Source organism: Bos grunniens, chromosome 2 (assembly GCF_055505025.1).
Source record: "Bos grunniens cultivar Pamir isolate PY7600 chromosome 2, Bosgru_T2T1.0, whole genome shotgun sequence".
Lineage (NCBI taxonomy): Eukaryota > Metazoa > Chordata > Mammalia > Artiodactyla > Bovidae > Bos > Bos grunniens.
In genome coordinates this window covers 9,824,125-9,849,308 of record NC_141166.1, presented here as the reverse complement: position 1 = coordinate 9,849,308, position 25,184 = coordinate 9,824,125, and the positions used below count along the sequence as shown (strand labels likewise).

Here is a 25,184-nt window from a genome sequence, read left to right as displayed (position 1 = left end):
GAGAGTGAAAAAGTTGGCTTAAAGCTCAACATTCAGAAAATGAAGATCATGGCATCTGGTCCCATCACTTCATGGGAAATAGATGGGGAAACAGTGGAAACAGTGTCAGACTTTATTTTTCTGGGCTCCAAAATCACTGCAGATGGTGACTGCAGCCATGAAATTAAAAGACACTTACTCCTTGGAAGGAAAGTTATGATCAACCTAGATAGCATATTCAAAAGCAGAGACATTACTTTGCCAACAAAGGTCCGTCTAGTCAAGGCTATGGTTTTTCCTGTGGTCATGTATGGATGTGAGAGTTGGACTGTGAAGAAGGCTGAGCGCCGAAGAATTGATGCTTTTGAACTGTGGTTTTGGAGAAGACTCTTGAGAGTCCCTTGGACTGCAAGGAGATCCAACCAGTCCATTCTGAAGGAGATCAGCCCTGGGATTTCTTTGGAAGGAATGATGCTAAAGCTGAAACTCCAGTACTCTGGCCACCTCATGCGAAGAGTTGACTCATTGGAAAAGAGTCTGATGCTGGGAGGGATTGGGGACAGGAGGAGAAGGGGACGACAGAGGATGAGATGGCTGGATGGTATCACTGACTCGATGGACGTGAGTCTGGGTGAACTCCGGGAGTTGGTGATGGACAGGGAGGCCTGGCGTGCTGCGATTCATGGGGTCACAAAGAGTCGGACACGACTGAGCGACTGATCTCTGATCTGATCTGATGTAGCAAAATCATTACCAGAATAACATCTAATTAATATCTGTCACTCTGTATGTCACAAAATTTTGTCTTCTTGTGATGAAGACTTTTTAAGATTTACTTTCTTAGCAACTTTCAAGTGTGCAATGCAATATTATTAACTCTAGGCTCCATGCCGTACATTACATCTCCATGACTCATTTATTTTACGACTGAAAGTTTATATCTTTTGACCCCTTTCACCCGTTTCACCCACTCACCCCACCCCCTCTACTCCAGCAACTACCAGGCTTTTTCTGTATCTATGAGCTTGTTTCTTTTTTGGGGGGAGTGGTTGTTTTAGATTCTACATACAAGTAGGGAATTGTCTTTCTTTGTCTGACTTATTTCACTTAGCATAATGCCCTCAGTGTGATATTAATGCCTTATCAGATATATAATTTGAAAATATTTTCTTACATTCTATGGGTTGCCTTTTTACTCTGTTGATAATGTATTTTGACACACAAAATTTTTAATTTTCCCGAAGTTCAATTTGTCTGTGTTTTCCTTTTGCTGGCTGGTGTCACATCTAAGAAATCATTGCTAAATCCAGTGTTATGAAGCTTTTTTCCTATGTTTTCTTCTAAGAGTTTTATAGTTTTAGGTTTTATATTTAGATCTTTGATTGATTTTGAGTTAATTTTTTTGTATATGGTGTGAGGTAAGAGTTCAGCTTCATTTCTTTGCATGAGGCCATCCAGCTTCCCAGCACTATCAGTTGAAAAGACTGTCCTTTCCCCCACTGAATGGATCTTAGCGCTCTTGTCAAAAATCATTTGACATATATGCAAGTGTTTATTTCTAGGCTCGACACTCTGTTCTATTGGTCTGTATGTCTATCTTTACGCCAGTACCTCATTGTGCTGACTCCTGTAACTTTGCGGCAAATTTCAAAATCAAGCTTCATTCTTTTAGTTACTATCATTTTAAATATTCCATTGTATTAGAAGGGCTTCTCTTGTGGCTCAACTGGGTAAACAATCTGCCTGCAATGAGGGAGACCTGGGTTCAATCCCTGGGTTGGGAAGATCCCCTGGAGAAGGGAAAGGCTACCCACTCCAGTAATCTGGCCTGGGAAGTTCCATGGTCCAGGGGGTCACAAAGAGTCAGACACAACTATTATGCCAGTACCACACGTTTTGATTCCTGTAACTTTGCTGCAAGTTTCAAAATCAAGAAGTATGAGTCCTCCAGCTCCATTCTTTTAGTTACTATCATTTTAAATGTTCCATTGTATTAGAAAATGCTGTTTCTATAAGTGGAAGCTTACAGAACGAGGCAAGAGTTGACTGTCTTTTTGAGGGCCCTGGGTTTCGTTGCCGGGCACAGGCTTTCTACAGTTGGGGAAAGCAGGGGCTGCTCTAGTTAGTGCGTGGGCTTCTCACTGTGCCGGCGTCTCCTGTTGCAGAGCTTGGGCTCTGTGTGCAGGGGCTTCAGTAGTTGTGCTGCACAGGCTTTACTGCCTCGAGGCACGTGGGATCTTCCCGGACCAGGGATCGAATCCTTGTCCCTTGCATTGGCAGGTGGATTCCCAACCACTGAACCACCAGGGAAGTCCATTTGTGTGTCTGTTTTTAAAAAATTTTGGTTGTGCTGGGTCTTTATTGTGGTACATGGGCTTTCTCTAGTGGTGGCATCTGGGAGCTTCTCTTTAGTTGCAGTGTGTAGGCTTAGTTGCTCTGCTGCATGTGGGATCTTAATTCTTTGACCAGGGTTCAAACCTCCATCCCCTGCATTGGGAGGCAAATTCTTAACGGACCATCAGGGAAGTTCTGGAAGAGTTGAATTTGACTGAAGTTTTAGGCCTGAAGGGTGAGAGCCTACCAAAGCCTCTAACAGAATGGAGAAATGAGATATGGGTGATGGGAAGATGTTAGTTCAGTGTGGGGGTCATACCAAATTTGAGGGCTTTATGGAGCATCCATGAGGAGGTGTCCTTTAGGTAGCTGGAAATGTTTTTTTAGAGTTCAGGGGAGAGATGGCAGCTCAAGAAGGCATCCCCATAAAAAGGAATCATTAGAAGACGGCATGGACTTAGATAAGAGGGATGAAGGTTAGAACACAGAGTGAGAAGATGGCAGGGGCAGTGACATCTTGGCCCCATTCCACTCACATTTAATGTGTGTTCAGTTTAGTTCAGTATCTCAGTCGTGTCCGACTCTTTGCATACCCATGAATCGCAGCATGCCAGGCCTCCCTGTCCATCACCAACTCCCGGAGTTCACTCAAACTCACGTCCATCGAGTTGGTGATGTCATCCAGCCATCTCCTCCTCTGTTGTCCCCTTCTCCTCTTGCCCCCAATCCCTCCCAGCATTAGAGTCTTTTCCAATGAGTCGACTCTTCGCATGAGGTGGCCAAAGTACTGCAGTTTCAGCTTTAGCATCATTCCTTCCAAAGAACACCCAGGGCTGATCTCCTTTAGAATGGACTGGTTGGATCTCCTTGCAGTCCAAGGGACTCTCAAGAGTCTTCTCCAACACCACAGTTCAAAAGCATCAATTCTTCAGCGCTCAGCTTTCTTCACAGTCCACTCTCACATCCATACATGACCACTGGAAAAACCATAGCCTTGACTAGATGGATCTTTGTTGGCAAAGCAATGTCTCTGCTTTTGAATATGCTATCTAGGTTGGTCATAACTTTCCTTCCAAGGAGTAAGCGTCTTTTAATTTCATGGCTGCAGTCACCATTTGCAGTGATTTTGGAGCCCAGAATAATAAAGTCTGACACTGTTTCCCCATCTATTTCCCATGAAGTGATGGGACCAGATGCCACGATCTTCATTTTCTGAATGTTGAGCTTTAAGCCAACTTTTTCACTCTCCACTTTCACTTTCATCAAGAGGCTTTTGAGTTCCTCTTCACTTTCTGCCATAAGGGTGGTGTCATCTGCATATCTGAGGATATTGATATTTCTCCCGGCAATCTTGATTCCAGTTTGTGTTTCTTCCAGTCCAGCGTTTCTCATGATGTACTCTGCATATAAGTTAAATAAGCAGGGTGAGAATATACAGCCTTGATGTACTCCTTTTCGTATTTGGCACAAGTCTGTTGTTCCATGTCCAGTTCTAACTGTTGCTTCCTGACCTGCATACAGGTCTCTCAAGAGGCAGGTCAGGTGGTCTGGTATTCCCATGTCTTTCAGAATTTTCCCCAGTTGATTGTGATCCACACAGTCAAAGGCTTTGGCATAGTCAATATGTATGTACTTTACCATATTTTGTTGAGTCAGAAATCCCATTTATTTTTAAGATGTTATTTTATGTGCCACTAAGAAAATATGCTGTTGGCAATTATGAAATGGTATTCATGGACTTGAGCACACTGATTTTAAAGACACACAAATCCGGGGACAACATACATCTTAGAACTGATTAAATACGATATGTGCCAGCCACTGTGTCAGGCATCATGGAGGGGGGAGTGGGATACAGCTATGAAAAAGACTCTGCCTTCAAAAAGCTTCCAATCTCATGATGACACTTGCAGATACTTCTCCCACAAGACTGAGACACTGATACAGTGTAGGCACCGAGCTGCTCTAAGATCAGGTGCTGCTTATCAAGTGTTTATAGGCATTATTAACACAGACAAAACTGACAGCGTGTCTTTCTCGGAATTTCTAGTCCTCCCCCTCCTTTTCCCTAATGCCTGAAATTTCTGGGGACAAAACCTTTCAAATCATTTTTGAATGAACTGAGATAATGAACTAAAATACCACATGGTAGGTGTTGAACTGGTACAACTCCTATGAAAGGCAGTTTGGCACTATCCAAATTACAAATGTGTTTGTCCTTTGACTTAGCAATACTACTCTAGGAATATATCTTTCAGATATACTTCAGTCACTCAGTCGTGTCCAACTCTTTGTGACCCCATGGACTGTGGCTCATCAGACTTCCCTGTTCATCACCAACTCCCAGAGCTTACTCAAATTCATGTCCACTGAGCTGGTGATGCCATCCAACCATCTCATCCTCTGTCGTCCCCTTCTCCTCCCACCTTCAATCTTTCCCAGCATCAGGGTCTTTTCCAATGAGTCAGTTCTTCGCATCAGGTGGCCACAGTGTTGGAGTTTCAGCTATACTTACCCCTCGGATATACTTACCCAGATGGAAAACACCATCTATATTAGCTTGTTCATTACAGCATTGTTTGAAATAGCAAATATTAACCTAAGGGCCATGGACAGGGCACTGGTTAACTGGATTATGGAGCGTTCATACATTGGATCCCAGATCCAAGAAATGCTTGATATATGAATACGGAAAAGATCCCTGATATGTGTTCTGAAGTGAAAAAACGCTAAGTGCAGAACAGTTACAGTAGACTGACATTTTCTTATGAAGGGGGATTAAGACTATGTGGCCACAAATTTGCTACCATACATGTAAGCAAAACTGCTTACGTGAAGAAAACCCTAGACACACAAGAAACTAGTAACAAAGGTTAAAGTAGGGGAAGGGTAAGTAGAGGATTTGGCAGATGGGGATAGATGAGGGAGGGAAGGAGAAGGAATTTTCATACTTTATTTCTCAACTGTGTGAATGTGTTTATTTATTCAAAATGTTAAATTAATTGAATTTTAAAAAATACTCCATGGGAAAAGAGGTAACCCAGAGACTATGATTTCCACCCAAAGGAGAAAGTCTACTAGTCACCATTCATTCATTCATTTATTCAGTAACCTATAGCAATCAAGAAACTTCTCTAGCAATAATGATTAACAAATCAGCACTGAGAGGGGCCAGGCATCGTGCTAAGCACTTTCACATACATTATCTGACTTAATCCTCACCACCTCTGCTAGTGCAGGTGTCGAGCATCACAGAAGTGGAAGCTGAGGATGGGTGAGGTGGTTCTTGCCTAAAGTCATCTGCAACCAACCAGGCCCCACCCTCCAGGGCCAGCTTCCGTTCTGGGCAGGTACAACGGATACCAGAGACACAACTCCTGCCTTCTTAGGCTTAGTTGTCTAGTGAGGGAGACAAGCAAGTAAAATAGCAGATTCACAGAGAGGTTTTGAACAGGGAAGGGAGTGTTAGAGCATGATGCCTAAGGATTAGGGGACAAAGGGAACAGCGAGGCTGGGGACAAGGAGAAAACCTCTCCCACGACACCTTCGGCCAAGGACAGGCCCTGTAAACAGCAGTGGAACTCAGTGGCGCCTCTGTGGGAGACAACCCTGCAGCCTCAGAACCAACAATGAACAAAGGCAGCCGGTGCTCTGTAAGAACAGAGCAGATCTGACAACAGCCCGACTTGTTTGATCAGCGTAGACATCCTTTTGGACTTTGAAGCCTGAAGGGCTCTCCTTTAGCTGTCTACACAGATCAAATAAGCTGGATGGCTGCCATATCTCAACTTCACTTTGTGTTAATCCATAGTCACAGCCAGCTCCCCAGCAATTCGACCAAACCATCTGAGCAGAGGCAAAAATAATTCTCATCGGCAAAGACAGATAATCCCAAGATGCAAATGTTAACTCCTTGCTGCCGCTTCAGGAGGGAGTGGATTTTGAAGTTAGTTCTTGGAACCTTCCAAGAAAGGAGCTTCTGCCCCTTTCCAAAGTGAGATGGCAAAGCTGTTTTCTCTCTCACAGTTGAAAGCCATTCCGATTCCAAAGCTCATTCATGAACACTCAGAAGAACTGACAATACATAGCTGTGGTCTAGCTCTCAGAAAGGCAGCCCCACCCCAAAGCCCCACCAAACCCTTTTTTATTCATAGGATCATTCTTGGGGAAACCCGACTCCAGTCTCCTCAGTCCTCAAGCAGCAGTGGGGATCTCAGGAAATCCTCGTCACAGAGACTGTCAGGACCAAGCATCTAACAACAAACCCAGAAGCCAAGTGGCATCGTTAAAAAAGATGAAAAATCTACATGAGTTCTAACATCTTCGTTCCTAGCCATGGTTTCCATGGAAATAGACATCTGCTCTAGGGAGAAAGAAAAAGTGGGGGGGGCGGGTGCGGTGGGAAGCGGTATAAGTGCTTTAAAATAATCAGTGTTTTGAAAGATTTATTTTTTTTTCTGTCATAACATTAATAGTCAGAAAGGTGAGATTTTTGTGGCAATTTCTTGTATTAAAAAAAAAAATGCATCAAATGGGTGGGACCTTCCTCTGCAAACCTCCAGTTCAAGTACAAAGACTTCTAGATAAAGCATGGTTCAGGGTATAACAGACTTCTCAGCCTTGAGTTTCTTGCTCGTGTGTGTTGCCTATTAATCTGTCACTTTTCAGTGAGGTCTTATCCCGACTCCCCTCCAGTCTTCCTGACGAATTCTGAGATTTCGCTCAGAAAACTGACAGATGGAAACACCGGATTGTTTGGTGGCTAAGTTTGGTCTGAGAAGGAGAAGGTTCTCAGGGCTCAGAATCTGAATTATTGCTGGTCCCGCTCACATGCTAAGGGAAAACCACTTAGATTGGGGGCGGGGGAGAGGCCGACCCCACACAAGGGCAATTGTTGGAGAAAATGCTGCAACAAGCATATCTCAGGCAACAGTGTATTGCTAATTGTTTGCTTTGTGTGGTGTGTCTGCTGCCTGTATAATCCAGTTTTCCTTGTCTCAAGCACCTATGAATTACATTTAACTCCTGCATATCCATAGTAAATAGCAGAACATGGGGAGTCTTTAAATGAGGACTCCTGCTCCATCAAAGAAGGTCATGTTTGTTTCTTCGTTTTGGGGAGGTGGAGCCCATCGAGCAGTAAAATGACCGTGTCCTTCTACCTTGTCAGTATCTCAAGGCAGGTGCTTTGGTGTAATGACCACCACCAAGGACAGAGCTTTGACTGGGAGAATGGGAGAAGGGGCTTGGGAACCATGTTCATTTTATTTATTTTTCCTCTGGCCTTTCTGTGTTTAAGAATGAGGCCAGCTGTTCTAAGATGGCCAGGGTCAGAGCAATTTTCTTTGTGTTTCTGCTGTGCATCCCATCTATCCAGGGCAGGGGGAACCGTGACCTTGTGGCTTCTTTTGTTTTGATTCTTTATAATGACCCAGCACCGATGTGGGAGCACGTGCTTCAAGAACAAAAGCAACACTTAACTGCAGTTTGTGTAGTCTAGAACTGCAATTGAGCTTCCTTCCCTATCGTCCGGTAAAAGGCTTGGCAGAACAGATGGAGTCTGCATTTAAGCCCAGTGACTTTGTTAGACCAGAGGAGATCAAATTCCAGATCCTTTTGCTTTTCCCCCACAGGTCTCTATAGAGGGTCACCAGCTGGGGGACCCTAAGACGGTAGGGAGAACGCACACAATGAGTTAAGGGCCACGCCCGTGCCCTGTTGGGCAGAATGGGTTAGATTATGATGATGTCACAATACAGGTGACAGGTGGAGGCATGAAGTGGCATTGTCCCGTCACAAGGGCTTGGGCGTCTTAGGTGGCTGCACCGAGGGGGCTCCGGAAGGGCAATGCGCTGTCCCAAGGGAGGGCTGCCCTTGGGGTGTGATGTGGGGCAAGGGGCTCCACAGAGGTGGAGTCCAGGGGGACCACTGTCTTGAGAGGTGGAAAGGGACCTTGCCCCACCCTTTTCCTAAGAAGGGGAGAACTGGTTCAAACCCAGGCGGGGGCTCACCGCATCACCCCCTTCCCCTGCCAGATGACCGTCCCGGCCCCCCGGCTCATACCTGGAGAACCCCCCGCCCCAAATCAGCCCTCACCCCTGGCATTGTCCGTTGGTCCCACCAGCCTGAACTACACTTCCCGAGGTGCTCCGGGGTCCCCAGAGGCGGGGTCCACTTGGGCTGTGGTTGGGGGGGGTGGGAAGGGGTCGGCACGTGCCGCCGCTCCCAGCCAATGCGGAGCCCGGCGGGGAGGTCACGTGTCGCTGTTTGGCGCTTTTGTGCGCGCCCGGGTCTGTTGGTGCTCAGAGTGTGGCCAGGCGGCTCGGACGGAGCAGGTGGGTGTGGGACTCTCGGGAGGAGGCGGCGGCGGTCGGCCGGGGGCAGTGAGAGGGACGCGGCGAGCGGGAGGGGCCGGCCCTGGGGCAGCGACCCCCTGCTGGAGGCCGGCGGGCGGGGCCGCGGGCCGTAAAGGGGCTGGAGGGCGGGGTGGGGGGTCGCTCCGCTTTGTGTGTGGCTCGGGCGGAGCCTGGCTTTGTCCCTGGCTCCCTGGGGGCGCGGCTGTGGTGGGGAGGGGGTGCGGCCAGCTGGGCGAGCCTGCCGAGGTAGCCCCGAGATACCTTCGAGGAGACAATAGGGGGCGTAGGCCCACCCTCCCCCGCCTCCCTGCAGGCGCGGCCCCCGCCGGGGTCCCCATTGTTTGAAGGGGCGGGGCGGCGCCCCCAGGGAGCGACCTGAGGGCCAGACTGCGGGGCCGGAAAGGGCAGCGCCCCCGCTCAGTGTTCGTGAGGCTGCCCACGGATGGCTGACACCCCCACGAGAGCTGTCCAGTCCTCTCGGCTCAGGGGCGCGGACGGCTTTGGGTGGCGGAAGACTGGGAGCGAAGGAAAGAGGTGGCGAGCCGATGGCGGGTACCCCACGGTTTCCTCCCGAGTACTAGCGCCTCCCGGCCAGCTGCGGCGGGGCTGGGGGCGAGGGGGGCGGGGGCCCGCCTCAAGGTGTTTTTGGCGGGAGTTGATGGGGGGCTACTCCGCGCGGGGAGAGCCCGGGGTGGGCGGAGTTACCCGGATGGGACCGTTAGCCCCGCCCACCCCTCCCCTTCCCACGCGCGCGGGCTCCGGGGTGTTGAGAGTTCGGGGAGATTCGAAAAGGCGCGGGGAGGAAGGGGCGGGGCCCGGGGCCGGAGTGCAGGGCGGGCTCTGATTGGCCGGGGGGCGGCCTGCCGCTATTCCTCGCCCGGACCAGGGCCACGCCCATCCTGGTTCTGGTGCGGGGAGTCTCATGCTCGTCCGACGGTCTTAGACAGTTTCCCTGTTTCCGATTTTAAGTTCCCGCTGTTGAGAACTTGTATTCCTACGTGTTTGACACTAGACTTGGGTCTGCAGGAATCATGACCTTTGAAAAGATCAAGGAATGTAGTTTTTTTTTCGTGGAAAAATACTGCACAAGGTAGCAAATAGGTGTAACCTAAGACCTAAAGCTTCATAAAATTGTTGATAATTCATGTTAACCCGCTGTTGAATGAGGACCTTAAACCGCAGGAACAATAGGAGTGAGACATTATTGGTTAATACTAGTTTGGGCGTTTTGTTTTCCACATGGCAGACACAGACAAAGCAGGGGTGGGTATTTCTCGTTTGCACAATGAGTGGTAGGCAGTGTTAAGATGGCTCCGGTCTCCCTAGGCGTTGAATCTGCACTATCTTCTCACCAGGAGGAGAATATACTGAGGGGCGGGGACCTTGTGATTTAAATCCCTGTCTAATTTTAAAAATCTTAAGTATATTTTGAACGGGCAAGCTCACTTAACCTCTTCTACAACCAACATTCTATTCAATTCAGGTTTCCCAGTGTTTGAGTATTTTATGATTTTTAAATAATTTTCTAACTAATGATGTCATATTTAATTCCACAGTAGTGGGGTTTTTTTGACATTGATTTATATGGATGTGATTTGAGATCCCTTTGAATCAATGACATGGAAATGCAAAGAAATTGATTGCATGCTTTTGAAAATCGTTTTCAGGGTTTTCCTTGCCAGTGAATCGTGTAGAGTACACTGCCAGTCTCTTGTCTTCTCTTCACCATGGCTTCTTCTGGTAGGTGATCTATGTGGAAAAGCTGAAATTGTGACGGGCTTCTAATTTTAGAATAGGAGATGGCTCAGGTCTTAAGCCATCTTAATTTGGCACTTGTGTTTTGGTCTTACCAAAAAAAATCTTACTTTATAAATTGGAGAGCAACTAAAGCAGAAAAATTACCACTTGAATGTACTGAGAGTACATAGTTAATTGTTTCATTATTAGACGATTTGGTTTGGTCTAAAGCAAAATGTGGAGTTTTGCATGTTTTTGTTCTGTTCAGGGAAATGATTGTCAAATACTGATGTCTCAGAATGGTATTTATCAATCCAAAAATGTTGAGCTTTGCTTTTCTGGGACATGGTATTTAGATAATAATTTCTTGCCTGTAAACACAGCTGCTTCACCAGCCCTCATTCTATTCATTAAATTGATTTGGTTTTTAGAAAACGATAGAACAGTTTATTAGAATAGGAAAAACTCCATTTTTCTGAATATATTATAAATATGATCAAATCCAGATATCCAGGTGAAGGAACTGGAGAAGCGTGCCTCAGGCCAGGCTTTTGAGCTGATTCTCAGCCCTCGATCAAAAGAATCTGTCCCAGAATTTCCCCTTTCCCCTCCTAAGAAGAAGGATCTTTCCCTGGAGGAAATTCAGAAGAAATTAGAAGCTGCAGAAGAAAGACGCAAGGTAAACACCAATTTACAGAAAACCAGATATTTATTAATGTAACATGGCCAGTCTGCTTTGTAAGAGGAGGAAAACAGAATTGTAGCTAGGTGGTGACTATAACTATGAAAATTACAGCCCCAGTGGCGGGGAGAGAATACCAGCCATCATTTATTGAGCTCCTATTGTGTACCATCTCCTTTAACTTACATAGTTCTCCTTTCTACTTTGACCCTAGAGGGTAGGTGTTGTCTGAGATACTGGATTAGAAAATGTTCTCAGGAAAGCTAAATCATTTTCCTGAGTCATACAGTTAGTGAGTACTGGAGCTAGAGTTTAAGCCCAGTTCTGTCTGAAACCAAAATTCATACTTTTCATGCTTTCTCTTTGGAAAATAGATTGTTGTTGATTCATTTTTTTGTCTCTTAAGGTTTTGGGGTTTGGTTTTTTAAGTTTGTGTGTAAGTCTGTGGTTTTTTAGTTTTTGTTTTGTTTTTTGAGAGCGGTACAATAAAAACATTTTAAATTGCTAGTGACATGATTGTGTTGCTCAGCTGTCATACTGGTATTATGGTAGCTTTTATCTAGTACTTCTATATTGAAGTATGTATCTTTAAAAAGAACTAATCAGAAAAGTCAGCAAATATTAATATGCTTGTTATAGAAAAACTGAGAACCACAGAAGTTTATAAATAAATTAGAAAATTCATATCCTACTTCTCAGAAATAACTATTGGTAACATTTTGGTGTATTTCTCTCTTCAGCGTCCTTCTAGTTGTTAAGAATGATACATAAATTCTCATTTAGTCCCTCTTTCTAGCAACTCTTGATTGGGGTGCATGGGTCTAATTTTAAAATTAGAGAAATGAAGGCACAAAAAGGTGAAGTGGTCAATGTGCCTGCAACCAGCGCAGTTTGGTGCTTTGAAGTCTGGTACCTTTAACCCCACACATGCATTTTGGGGCCCTGTTGAGCTGCCGTAGCGTGTGCTGGGCACGTTTCAGTGCCACGAGTGTTCTGTGTGTGCGCTGACCCACTGTCAACAGTGAATTACCTCTCCAGGAAGAGTGGCTGTATTTGCAACAGTTTTTCATCTGCTACCTGCTCTTCTATTTAGTCCAAGTTGATGCATTCCATGTAGTTTGAGTTTGTGGAAGAGATGCAGCTGAAGGCAGGACAGAATTTTTTTTTAAGGAATCAACACTGGCCCTGTAGTCATTAGCCAGAGCTTTATATAGTTATTGGCTAAATATAGTGAAACTCTTATCATGACTGGGATTTTGAAGAAGAGAATTAACAGAACCAATGGCAGATGCTCTGAAGTTTTCCTGCAAGTTGATGCTTCTAAAGACATCGGAATCTGGTAATAAGCTATTCTGAGTCTGTTGAAGGAGGCACACCATGGTAACAGAGCTCCACTGGTCTCAAAGTTAACGCAGTGTCCATAGAAAAACGCTAATAAGCTTTTCCTTAAAACAAATCCTTTGGCTTAAATAGTAATCTGGAAGTTTAATCTTAAATTTTCTATGATATCTGTGGATTTTCTTTTTATCAATACGGTTACATTTTTTACAAGGAACTCATTTTCTTTAGGTAGCCTTTGAAGTTAAAAAATCAAAATTCTTTACAATAAAGTGCCATTTCTAAGTATATATCACTCAAATCATCTTGATACCATTATGCGGTAAATCTTAAAAAGATTTCCTTAAGGAGTAATTGGGCAAGAATCTCTGAACAAATATGAGCAGTTTTCCAAAGTAAATAAAAACACTAGAAAATATAATTTTTACAGTATTCTGATACGGATAATTCAGGTCCTGACTTCAGTATTATTTAAAGGGATCTAACTTTCTATCTTCAGTCCTCTCAATAATTTCTTCTGTGATTTGACCTAATTCTGTATAACATTTCAGAGAGCCTAGCCTATTAAACTTTTTTCCAGTCCCATGAAGCTGAGGTCTTGAAGCAGCTTGCTGAGAAACGGGAGCACGAGAAAGAAGTGCTTCAGAAGGCGATAGAGGAGAACAACAACTTCAGTAAGATGGCGGAAGAGAAGCTGACCCACAAGATGGAGGCCAACAAAGAGAACCGAGAGGCGCAGATGGCCGCCAAGCTGGAGCGCTTGCGGGAGAAGGTCGGTGCCCCGGCCCGGGAGGCGCGGGAGCCTGGGTGTGATGCGCCACTGAGACGGCGTGAGCTCTGCCTTGATCACGCGTGCTTGGTGTCTTTGTCATTCATTTTGTGGTTAACAAGTTAAATCAGAGATGTCTTATTTTTAAGTAAGGAATATTCACTAATTTGCAGCACAGTTGCATGTTGTTGGGAAGAGCAGTAGAAGGCTGAATCATTAGGTTCAATGAGTGACCTAGGAAGTTTGAAGATGATGACTTAGAACTCTAATTACGTGATTCCCATAATATATATAATAATAGTATATTATTACACATGTCATATAATGTATGTACTAATGCTGATTTGGGCCTCTTGGGGGCATGACCTTGTAGGCTTTTTCACTTGACTGGTGGATATACTATTTCTTTACAGGACAAGCACATTGAAGAAGTGCGGAAGAACAAAGAATCCAAAGATCCTGCTGATGAGACTGAAGCCGACTAATTTGCTCTGAGAACTGACTTTCTCCCCCTCCCCTTCCTAAATATCCAAAGACTGTACTGGCCAGTGTCATTTTACTTTTGCCCTCCTGACAAATATTCTAGAAGCTGATGTAGGACTGTATAGGTAGATCCAGACGGTATGATGTTGTTTTAGGGGCTGAAGGGGAGAAATGAAAAGTGTTTTACTCTTTTTCTAAAGTGTTGAAGTCTTTCTAATGTAGCTATTTTTCTTGTTGCATCTTTTCTACTTCAGTACACCTGGTGTGCTGGGTTAATGGCTAGTACTGTATTGGCTCCGTGGAAACATGTCTGTGAAAAGAGTATGTAGTGGCTTCTTTCAAATTGTTAGATGCTGAATATGTTCACTTTTAAATCCCAATTCTGTCCCGATCTTACAGACGCTACTGTACTTGAATGGTTAATAAAACTGCACAGTGCTGTTGGTGGCAGTGACTTCTTTCTGTCCAGGTGATAAGTTGCCCAGTGATAGAGACCCTCTAGTTTGTATTTGCTCCAGATGGGGCCTCGAGGCTGCTGGAAACACCCCGCACACACACCACTGGAGTTCTCTGCCCTGGAGTTTCTTGCTCCGGAGTTGTTTGCATTGTCCTCTTCCACAATCCTCACTTTGTTGTGATGCCTCAGCCCAGATCAGCTGTTATGATAGTCTTTCAGATGTTTATTTGCAAACAAGCATTTTTTGTTTTCTGTGTCCCCATTAAAAAGGCAGACTGAAAGGCGCAAATGCTGTTTCTAGAGAATAGTTTAGAGAAACCTTAAGATCCTAGTTAGAGATATCGGATGCTTTATTTGCTTTACGTTACAGGCTGGGGTTGGGGGTGAATCCTAACACTTGCCTGCCTTAGGAACCGTTTCTCAAGAATCAAAAGATTAGTAAAACTTTCTGTACCCCTCTAGCAAGCCCTGTAACTGATGGAGGGAACCTGTTCTCTGGAGCAGCACTGACTTGGGCGGTGAAGGCTGTGGTTGCTTCGTCTCGCGTCCAGAGGCTACAGGGTTACGGTTTTCACCGGCTTGCCTCTGAATTCCGGGAAAGCCTTTGGCAGCTCTCCTAGGCTATTTGGGAAATAGCCTTAATTACATATGATTATTTGCTTCTCAGACTATCTGCAGAAAAGCTCTTGGAAGCCACACACTTCCAGTGAAAGAGTTTCCAGGATGACTGCTAATACTGCAGTGGGGTCAGCATGTTGCCACACTTATGCCTCTGCAGCTCTTGATTTGGGTTTTATCAAACTTAGAAGGATAGCCTATCAACCTTCCTATGTGGCTAGGATTAAAGGAATATGTGTGTGTGTGTGTGTGTCTGTACAGTAGAGCACACTTAAAACTATTTAGTATATATATATATCACTAATAATGATAACCGTTTTTAACCAAAGGCTAGTGAGGGAGCTAATAAGTTTATATTGAGTTGCAAATGACTGCAGCTTTTAAGTGGCTTGAACTGACTTAGAAATTTATAAGGTGATCAATTGTAGGGGTTCTGAAAGAAGATCGAATTTAAAGAGTCATGGCTGTATAGGGCAAACAGGAAAAAGATCAAGTGTAGTTCAGTATAATGATGGCAATACCTAAACACATAGGCCGAAGTGAAGCTTGTGTGCAGAAATGCACCACTGTCCATCTTTGATCTGTCCTATAGTAGGTATTAGAGGTTTGCGTGGGTGAGATGGTACCCATGGGAACCTTTAAAGCACCAGTTGTGAGTAGCTTGGATATAAAGATGGCCTGAAAGTAGAAATTCATCAGAGTTACGATACTAGATGTCCTACAGAGAGCAGTAGGTTTTTGTTCCTGTGGGACATGTGGGGACGGAACAGAGATCAGGAAAAAGAAGAGGGTCTAAGATACGCCTGAGGAGGGATCCCCCAGTTGGTTACAGCCAACCCCATGGTGGCCCTGACAGTGTCAAAAGTTCCCACCTTGTGATAGCAGTTGTCACAGGGAACTGAAGGAGATCCATCTTGCCCATAAAATCAGACGCCCTGGCTTTTCTATTTTACCTCTGACCTTCGGAGAGGTACTAGTCCTGGGCCTCAGTTTTCTTAAACATAAAAAGAGAAGATTGAATTAGGTTAAATAATTGCCACTTAAATTCTTTGCCTATGACTTGGAAGGAGGGCTTCCCAGATGGCTTAGTGGTAAAGAATCCACCTGCCAATGCAGGAGACTCAGGTTTGATCCCCTGGAGGAGGAAATGGTAACCCACTCCAGTATGCCCGCCTGGAGAATCCCATAGACAGAGGAACCTGTCCTCAGGGGGTCTCAAAGAGTTGGGCATGACTGAGCAACTGAGCATACACACATGTGCACAGCTTGGAGGAAAGGAAGAGGGGGTGTCCAGGAGCTCCTGGGGATTGTCAGAGCCCTGGGCCGAAGGACTCGGTCCTGTCTTGAGTGAGCCAGGTCAGCCTCTCCTGGCAGCTCTTCTGTCAGAGGTCAGAAGTGGTTTGACTGCAGCCTGGGGGCTGTCGCCATAGAACACACTCTTTCCTTTGACTTGAGTGGAAAATGAGGTGCATCCCTTCCTCTTGAGGCTTTTGTACTTGGACATGGTGATTGGCCTCGGCAGAAAGGAGGGGCTTGAGGGATGGGAAGAAAGCCCTTAAATCCACATTTAACAAACAGCTAGAACGTGCCCAACTTTGAGCTATGTGCTAGGGACGCAAAGATGAAATGGGGTCCATCTTGTGTTTATGCCTGAAGCAGGCGGGGGGTTGTGGAACGCCTTGGTGAGAATATGGCCTCAACCCCATGCTTGTACTCGGCCAAGTGTGTTTCGGTGGAGGGTGTAACCACAGGATTCAGTGGTCTGGGAAGCTTAACAGCGGAGAGAAGACTTGAGCCAGTCCTCTGAGAAATCAGATATGGACTTGATAACACTTCACTGGGAGGCTTTTGCAGAAATTAATCTGCGATTTGTTATATGAGTGAATTTTTAAACTGGTCAATAACGTTCGGGTAACAAAGGACATTAATATGTCTCTGGTGAGTAGGTTGTTAACATGTACTTAATGAGGACCTTTCATGGTTACTGGATCACGGCAGGCTCTCATAGAGATGCCCTCTCCATTCCCTTTATCCTGAGCAGTGGGGGCTTCAGAACACGGAACAGGCGTGTTCTGTGAACAAAGCCATTCTGAGGGAGAGAATGGAGGCGTGGGGCAGGGTGAATTGGAGAGAAGGTGACCGAGACCACAGTTGTAAGGCTGTGGAAGCACCACGGGGGTGAGGTGATGAGCCTCTGAGCTGGATGGGGCCACTGGGCTCTGGAGACACCGTACCAAGGAACTGGGAGACTACTGACAGTGGGCAACGGGAAGAGAAATAAACCACTCCAGGGCTGGCTGGGGAGTGGTGCTGCCCATCTGAGGCTACTGTGGGGTGAGCAGTTCCTTTCGGGCATTGTGACGTCTCCTCGGGTCCAAACGTGTGAGGTGGGTGCTGCTACAGGACAGAGAAGTAAACAGGTCTAGGAAGGTGAGGGAACGGCCACAGGTCTCAGCTGGTCAGGGTCTAACGGGCACTGAGTCCAGGCGCTTCCTGGGAAGGCGGCTGCTCTGGCATTTCAGCATCCCCTCTGCCCCAGATTCAGCCAGTGCTGCCGCCCTCAAAAAGGCCACGAGTGACCATCTTCTGTTACTCTAAGGAAGAAAGATCTCACCCCCGCCGCCAGGCCTTTATAGAGGTGTTGCTTGCTTCTGTGTTTTCTTCCCCATGAAGAGTTCGGATTTCCAGCAACGTGTTAGCACTGCTTTGCCCTCCCAGATAACCGCTTGGCCCCCTTACTGTTAGTTGGGTTTCTGAATCACTGTTGAAAGTGATTTGCTTGTGAACAAGAAGATAAGGCCAGGCTCCTTAGAGAGGAGCTTCCCGCTTTGAATGGGAGGTTGGAATAGGTACCCTGGAAATTACCGTCCACGTTCAAGCCTAATTCCAGGTCTTCTCTACCCGATTAGATCAGGGATCCTATCTTGGCCATTGAGGGTTCCTCCACTGAGCTGAACTTGAAGGCACCAGAGGCATTACTGGCACTTAAGTCTCTTGCCATCTGCCTTCCTCTTTGCCCAGGTCAAGTATAAGGTCCACAGTGTCCCAGTGACTGAGGTCCCTGCCAGTGGAAGCTAGCATTCTGCACTTTGGTAGCACAAGGAAGGTTTTCTACCTCATTTTATACAGGCACCCAAATTTGTAATACTTAATTGTAGAATTTGATGAGCTCTGAGATGCGGCAGTCTCAGCGGGAGGGGCTCTGGCCAATGGTGGGAAAGGCCTAGCCTTCTCCCAGTGAGATCAAGGGCAGTACCTTCCTTGGGCACCAAATCCTACCAGGGGCAAGTGCGGGAGATTACCCAGATGCCCATGGCTGCCACAGCAGAATGGAGAGCACACGGGCGACTAAGCCCTAGGGGTGCAGCAGTCCCTGGGCCCAGACTTCCAACCTGTGGCCTCACACCTATCGGGGGAGAAGCTTCTGGGATTTGGGAGGGGCCTGATGGGGTTCTCTGAGAAGCCTATGCTCCCTCTTAATGCTCTTTACAGCTCTCTCTACTTTGTGGCCATGACTAATAATTATTTGCATGATCTCATGGGATTCCCCAAGACAACCCTGTGACATTATCATGCCCATTTCACAGGTAGGAAAGGAGGCCACTGAGACAGATTAGGGTATTTGCCAGAAGTGACATAGCTGACCAAGGGTGGAATCAGGAATCCAACCCCAACCTTGTGCTATACCGCAGCTCCTCATGTTTCACAGTGAATTTATTGTCGTGATTATTTGTTTCAACCGTGTGTCTCCAGTTAGAAGGAAGTGTTCCCCCAGAGCAGGAGCTGTGCCTGTCATGTCACTGGGTCTCCAGCACTGAGCCTGGCACATAGTGGGAGCTTAATATGTGCTGAATTATATGACTATGAGTGGGTGGTGACTCCTCTGGGCACCTGAGTTGTTCCTGTCCTGTGTGGACCTGTGGGGAGTCAACCCGATTTTCTAGAAGCAAAGGCTGGCTCTGTCCTGGCTTTGCAGACGGGCCTTGAAGGTACGCAGTCCTTAACATCATTCTCAGATTCAAGATTCGAACGCACCAACTGCTGGCCTGCAGCCAGAGTGAGTCCACAGGCTTGTTGGCTTCACTCTGTGCCGTGCTTTAAATTTTTTAAAATTAGTTGACAATTAATTACAGTTGAAAATGTGATTTCAGTCTTATCTTCAAACCCAGAAAATCCTGCAAGCCTGTGCTCAGTCCCACCCAGAGGCGATCAGCAAGCTCTGAGCAGCTGCTGCCCCCGTGAGGTGGTGCTTGCACACTGCAGCGCTTCTGTGCCTCTGGCCCACCCACTTCTGTCCTTACGATGCAGGCCCCAGATACAAATACAGGCCAGAGTTCGCAGGGTTTTTTTTGGCCACCGTGGCATGTGGGAGCTTTGTTCCCCAACCAGGGATTGAACCTGTGCCCCGCGCATTGGAAGCACAGAATCTTAACCAATGGACAGCCAGGGAAGTCCCTGCAGTTCTTGACATAAATGATAGCCATTTTATCAGTCCATCAGATTTTTTTTTTAAGTCAAAAGTCCAATTGGCACAAAAGGATAGATAAAAGTGACACTCCCTTCTAACGTCCTCCAGGCTGGAGGTCCCTGTGTTCCCTTCTTCAGGCGTGCTGCATCACGGCCACCAAACCACTCACTGGTACCTCTCACGGGCCAGACACCAACTGGGCATCAGAGTCACACGGCACTTTTTCAAAATACAGAGACTCAGGAGGCTCATCAGACCTTTGCAGGTAGACTTTCTAAACTGGAGCCCAGGTGTCCAGATGTTTCAAAAACCCACCATGATTTCTTTTGCTCTGCCAAGCAGAGACCACTGTATTCTGACACAAACACAAGTCCCACTCTGCAGTCCCCACAGCCTGGTGGAGATGTGCCCAGAGTCCCAGCCATCAAGGCAGCTTCTCAGAGCTGTGCAGACTATACCCTGTGCACAGGAGCACCTAACCAAGACCTGAAATCTAGCCAAGCCCTCAAACTAAGGCCCACCCCACCCCACCCCACCCCAGAGGAGCAGGCACTACTTTCAGATTTTCCATGTCAACCATTCAATGAGAACACGTGCAGGAAGACTGTGCAGGGACACAGATGGGGGCTCCTCAGTTCTGCTGTGAGCCCAGGATGACTTCCTGTAGCAGGTGATGCTTGGGCCAAGTTGGCTGTAGGAGTTAGAAGCAAAGAAAGCCAACTTTACTTCTCTCGTGTAGTTCACCCCACTCCTTCCCCTACCTCACAACTCCCTATGCCTATCAGGGGCCCCCAACAGGGGCACTTTATTTGTAATGCACATCAAGAAGACCCTTTGAGACAGGCTAGGGTGGAAGGAGGGGTCCAGGCATGAGTCAGATCAGTGGCCTGGGGCTGCTTGGGGTTGGCTGGCTTGGTATCCAGAAGTTTCTGCTTGAGAAGCAGCGTGTACAGAAATGTTCCTTCTGGAAGGTCTCCTGAGAGACTGCAAAACCAGAGTCCACCTCTGAGCAGCCTGAATCAGTCTATCAAAGAGCAGCCCTGGGACTGCTACCAGTCCATAAAACGTTACTGGTCTGCAATGAGATAAGAACAGAAATTGAAAGTAAGCATTTAGGAACTTTTATAACAGCCTTACAAGGTCTGTTGAAGACTATCCAAGTTGAGGCCAGCATTTTTTTTTTTAATTTCATCAAAAAATGTTTATTGTAAAATATACAAAACATAAAATGTACCATACTAATCATTTTAATCATTAAGAACATTCACAATGTTCTGTAACCATTACCACTATTGAGTATATTTAATTTTATAAAAAATCTAAGTTCTTAGATTAAAAACCTTTTTTTTTTAGTTGGAGAAGCCCTGATCTAAATCTCGACCTGTGGGCTCCCCAAAGCCTTGAAGATTTGGGGCAAATTGAAGGGCTTAATTCATTGTTTGGTTTTGTTTCCCCAGACCATTGAGATTTGCCCTGGAGAGTGATGGGGGCTGAGGCCCAGGCTCCCTGGGCTGGAGGTGGGGGGGATGGGCGCCACCCTGGGAGGGAGAGGAAGGCGGCATTGTGCTGCCTGGGCCAGGGCGGGACGAGGGGCTCTCCCTGGGTAGGGCTGCCCAGTGCTCCGGGGCAGGAAGGCCAGAGGAGAGCTGCGGGGTGTGTGGCAGGCCTTCCTCCTGCCTCAGCCGGGGGAGGCTGTTGTTCAGAATTCTAAGAATGTCAGCTCCAGCTGGAAGGGCCCTCAGTGACCAGTGCCTACCCTCCTTGTTTAGAGGAAGAGCTTGAGGCTGAAGAGAAAGGATTGCCCAAGGTTACAGCCTTAGTTTTGGTCCCACATCCCAGGCAGAAGCGCTGTGCAGCTTTTTGGAATCACACAGTATGGAGCCCTGTTAGCTCTTCAGGGGCCGGGGGCTTCTGTGCCCTCACCTGTGAAATGAGGGTAATCCCTCGCAGGATGGATGAGTATTGAGTCTGTGCTGGGTTAAGTGAAGCGCCTAGCGCAGGGCATGGGCAGGATCAAGTCCGTCCCCTGCCCCTCCCCATCCCTTCTTGCCCAGTGACCCTCTTCTCAGTCTGCCATTTTCTCTCGCTGTGGCCGAGGGGACAGAGGAGGGCTGGCGCTCTCCCTCTGGACGTCGGAGAACAGGAAACATAAACCACTGCCCCGGCCCCCCTGCGCAACTCCTCCCCAGCTTGCTGTCCCTCCGCGCAGGGCTCTTCTGCTGACTCTCTGGGCATCTTAGAGACATTTTTGTTCCTTCTGGGGCTCAGAACATTTGTAAAAGGAGAGTGTTGAACCAGAAGAACTCAAGTCAGTTTCGGGGAGTGGGTACTCCAGTTTTGGGTGCTTTATATTTCTGTATCTTTCGTGGGAGAGTCAAACTCCCAGCGGGCCAGATTGGGCTGCCCCTGGTTTACAGCTGCCTGCCTCTTTTGATTGTCATCTCTTTCTTTTTGGATTTTCTGACCCTTTCTGACTCTTTCCTATCTCTCTTTCCTCCTTTTGTGGTTAAGGAGTTTTGAGCGCGTACTATTTGCTCCACACTGTATAAGCGTTTTGCATTTTCCATTTTACTGAATCCTTAATAATAAATATTATTATTCCATTTCCATGGGAGGAAACTGAGGTTCGGGGGGCTTCCAGTCACCGACCCAAGAGCTGGTTAGTGGCTGAGCCAGCAGGGGGCGCTCTCAACATTATTCCCCAGATGGTGAGGTCATCTGGCCAGAATAGAGCAGGCTCCACATGGTGTCTGCTGCTGCTGCTGCTAAGTCGCTTCAGTCATGTCTGACTCTGTGCGACCCCATAGACGGCAGCCCACCAGGCTCCCCCGTCCCTGGGATTCTCCAGGCAAGAACACTGGAGTGGGTTGCCATTTCCTTTTGTGCTCATCTCCTCCCTCCCGTTTTCCCCAAACAGGCTCTCACTCCCACCCCAGAGACACTGCCTGGCAGGATCACTTGGGCAGTCAGTTCAGTTCAATCGCTCAGTCGTGTCCAACTCTTTGCAACCCCATGGACTGTAGCATGTCAAGCTTCCCTGTCCATCGCCAACTCCTGGAGTTTACTCAAACTCATGTCCATTGAGTCGGTGATGCCATCCAGCCATCTCATCCTCTGTCATTCCCTTTTCCTCCTGCCCTCAATCTTTCCCAGCATCAGGGTCTTTTCCAGTGAGTCAGTTCTTTGTAACAAGTGGCCAAAGTATTGGAGTTTCAGCTTCAACATCAGTCCTTCCAATGAATATTCAGGACTGATTTCCTTTAGGTTAGACTGGGATCTCCTTGCAGTCCAAGAGATTCTCAAGAGTCTTCTCCAACACCACAGTTCAAAAGCATCAATTCTTTGGTGCTCAGCTTTCTTTATAGTCCAACTCTCACATCCGTATATGACTACTGGAAAATCATAGCCTTGACTAGACGGACCTTTGTTAGGAAAGTAATGTCTCTGCTTTTTAATATGCTGTCTAGGTTGGAAGTCAGCGGGAAGGGTTTGGATGTTGGTGGAAAGATGGTCACTCATTGGTTCCTGTTTCTGACTTGAATCTCAGGTTATCACGTTCCCTACCCTCAATCTCCTTCCTCTCCTTATTTAGATGTCTAAGAGCTGAAATGTCCTCTAAGGGAACACCCAAACAAACCTCTCCATTATTCATTCATTTATTCACTGAACAAATACTGAATCCTCTGCCATGCCAGGCAGTCTTAGGCCTTAGGGATATGGCTGTGCAGAAGGCAGACGGGGTCCCTGCCCTCAAGAGCTTACATTCTGGTGGAGGAGAAAGACAATAGGAGAGCTTATGAGGAGTGCATAGAGAAAATGAAAGGGGTGATGTCATAGGCAGTGACCCATGGCAGAGGGTGAGGAGCCTCCTCGTATGGATGGGCAGGGGATAGTGCATTCCTGGCACATGAAACAGCTCGTGCAAAGGTCCAAAGGCAAGAGCCCGCAGGTGTGAGGAAAGGGCGTGCAAAAGGCCTGCTCAGCTAGATAGGGTGAGCAAGAGGGTCTGCTGCAGGGAGGCAGTCAGGGCCCAGCCATGCAAGCCTGTGGGCCAGGGTGTAGGGGTGCAGTATATATATTCTGCATAATGTGAAGCCTCTAGGGGCTCTAGGGATGTGATGGGGTTATGTCTGTAAAAGAGCCTTGAACCACTGTGAAGAAGAGAATGGATGTAGAGTGATCAGGAGTGCAGGAGAGAGAGAGGAGGGAAGTTTGGCCTAAGGTGGGGTCAACAGGCTGGAGAGAGGCAAAGTTGGATTCAGGATCCGTGTCACAGTGGAGACAGCAGAACCCTGATGGGCTGGATGCGGGCTGTGGAGTAAGGGATGGCCCCTGAGATTTTCACCTGGGCAGCTGAGTGGAGGTGTCATCTACTCCAGTGAAGAAGTCTGGAGATGGAACATACGTGGGGGCTGTGGGCTGGGAAGAACCAATGATTCCGTCTAGCCATCATAGCAGACCTTGCTGACTGCCTGTCAGTACCCATTCTCTCTTTCCTTGTAACAGAAACCTGATGAACTTTTCTTTAAGTACCGATCTTTTGCCCTTTTCCCATCCTCCTCCTTCCTGCCTGGAATGGAAACATCACACTAGAGATACAATATCCACCTTGTGACCATGAGGGTAAAAGCCACATGATAAGATGGCTGGAGCCAAGTGGTAGATGGAGCCCGAGTCTGTGGTTATACTCATGAGCTGACATACCAGTTTTGGACTGTCCGCCCCCGAGTTCTTATTCTGTGAAATAAGTTAATCCTTTTACTAGTTCAAGCCACTGTTTTGTGGCTTTTCACTGTGTGTCACTGAATACAACTAGAGCTAACGGAGTCATGTTGAGTTTGAACACACCCAGCCCAGGAGGAGGACAGGTAATTAATATGCATCACAGTGTGATGGATGTTAGTTATCCGAGGAGTCAACAGAAGCACAGAAAAGGGAACCAAGTCAGACTGGTGTAATCTGTCTGGGGATCAGTCAGGGAGGGCTTCCTGGAAGAGTTCACATCTGAGCTGAGGATCAGAGAAGTAGGAGTTGGGCAGGGTAAAAAAAAAAAAGCAGCAATGAGTGTTTCAGACAAAGGAGCAGCACATGGAGGACTGAGTGAGATGGCAATGTGAGAGTGATTGGACTGTAGATGGAGGGGCACTAGGGAGGCAGGGGTCTGGGAGGCCGTGCAAGGTGTTGTCAGTCGGGACATGGGGTTTGGGCTTGACTGGGGAGCCACCGATGGATGGCAAGTAGGGTGGGTCCAGGTCAGACTTGTCTGGGCACCCCATAAACACTTGTTGATGGAATGAACCAGGGGAAGAAGGAATGACGACTGTGGGCTTCCAGGCAGGGAGGGAGCGGTTGAATGGCCTGACAGCGTAAGGACAAGCCAGGCAGACACCTGGATGCCAGACCACCACTTCTCTCACCTCCTCTTCCACGACTCCCCGACCGGACCAGCACCATCAGTCTCCAGGATCCTTCGGGGAGCCTCCACACCAGCCCCCTACAACTACTGCCCCAGCCCCTCTACAGAGCGCCCTCCAGGGCAGCCCCATGATCCCTGGAGTCAGATTCTTCATCCCGGCACCTTTGCCACCTCAGTTGCATCCACATGGAAGAAGCCACTGCTCTCTGGCCCTTCACCCTCACATGCAAAGCTGGCTTTAGCAGGAATGATGCCCCAGAGTGTTGCGATGAACATGGGACAGAACGGATATATGAGCGATGAACTCAGAGCAGGAGAATCGTCCTGACCCTGAAGGGCTCCCTCGACCTGGGCTGACAAAGAGGAAGATCCGGCATCATCCCCTGTCCCGTGGCTTCACATTGCTCTCAAGCTCTGAGACCAAGAGAGAAAATGACCCAGGTCAGGCATGAGATGTCCAACATCCCCTCGCAGGTGCTACTGCCCAGGTGGTGCCCTGCCAGGAGCCTCTGTCCAGGCCACCAGGATGGCCGCGGGCTCCGGAGCA

General features: G+C 47.4%; 1 protein-coding gene across 1 annotated transcript; it reads left to right on the top strand.

The window, feature by feature from the left end:
- The first annotated feature begins 8,617 nt into the window (after positions 1-8,617).
- Positions 8,618-14,121, top strand: STMN1 (stathmin 1). Its single transcript, XM_086328965.1, has 5 exons — positions 8,618-8,648; positions 10,337-10,409; positions 10,913-11,085; positions 13,007-13,198; positions 13,609-14,121. Exons 2-5 carry the CDS (start codon positions 10,397-10,399, stop codon positions 13,678-13,680), a joined length of 450 nt encoding a protein of 149 aa, XP_086185091.1. The 5' UTR covers positions 8,618-8,648; positions 10,337-10,396; the 3' UTR covers positions 13,681-14,121.
- Positions 14,122-25,184: the final 11,063 nt, after the last annotated feature.

Coding starts and splice junctions, on each gene's coding strand:
- STMN1 (XM_086328965.1), top strand. Junction 11,086..13,006: donor CTGCAGAAGAAAGACGCAAG/GTAAACACCAAT, acceptor ACTTTTTTCCAG/TCCCATGAAGCTGAGGTCTT. Junction 13,199..13,608: donor TGGAGCGCTTGCGGGAGAAG/GTCGGTGCCCCG, acceptor ATTTCTTTACAG/GACAAGCACATTGAAGAAGT.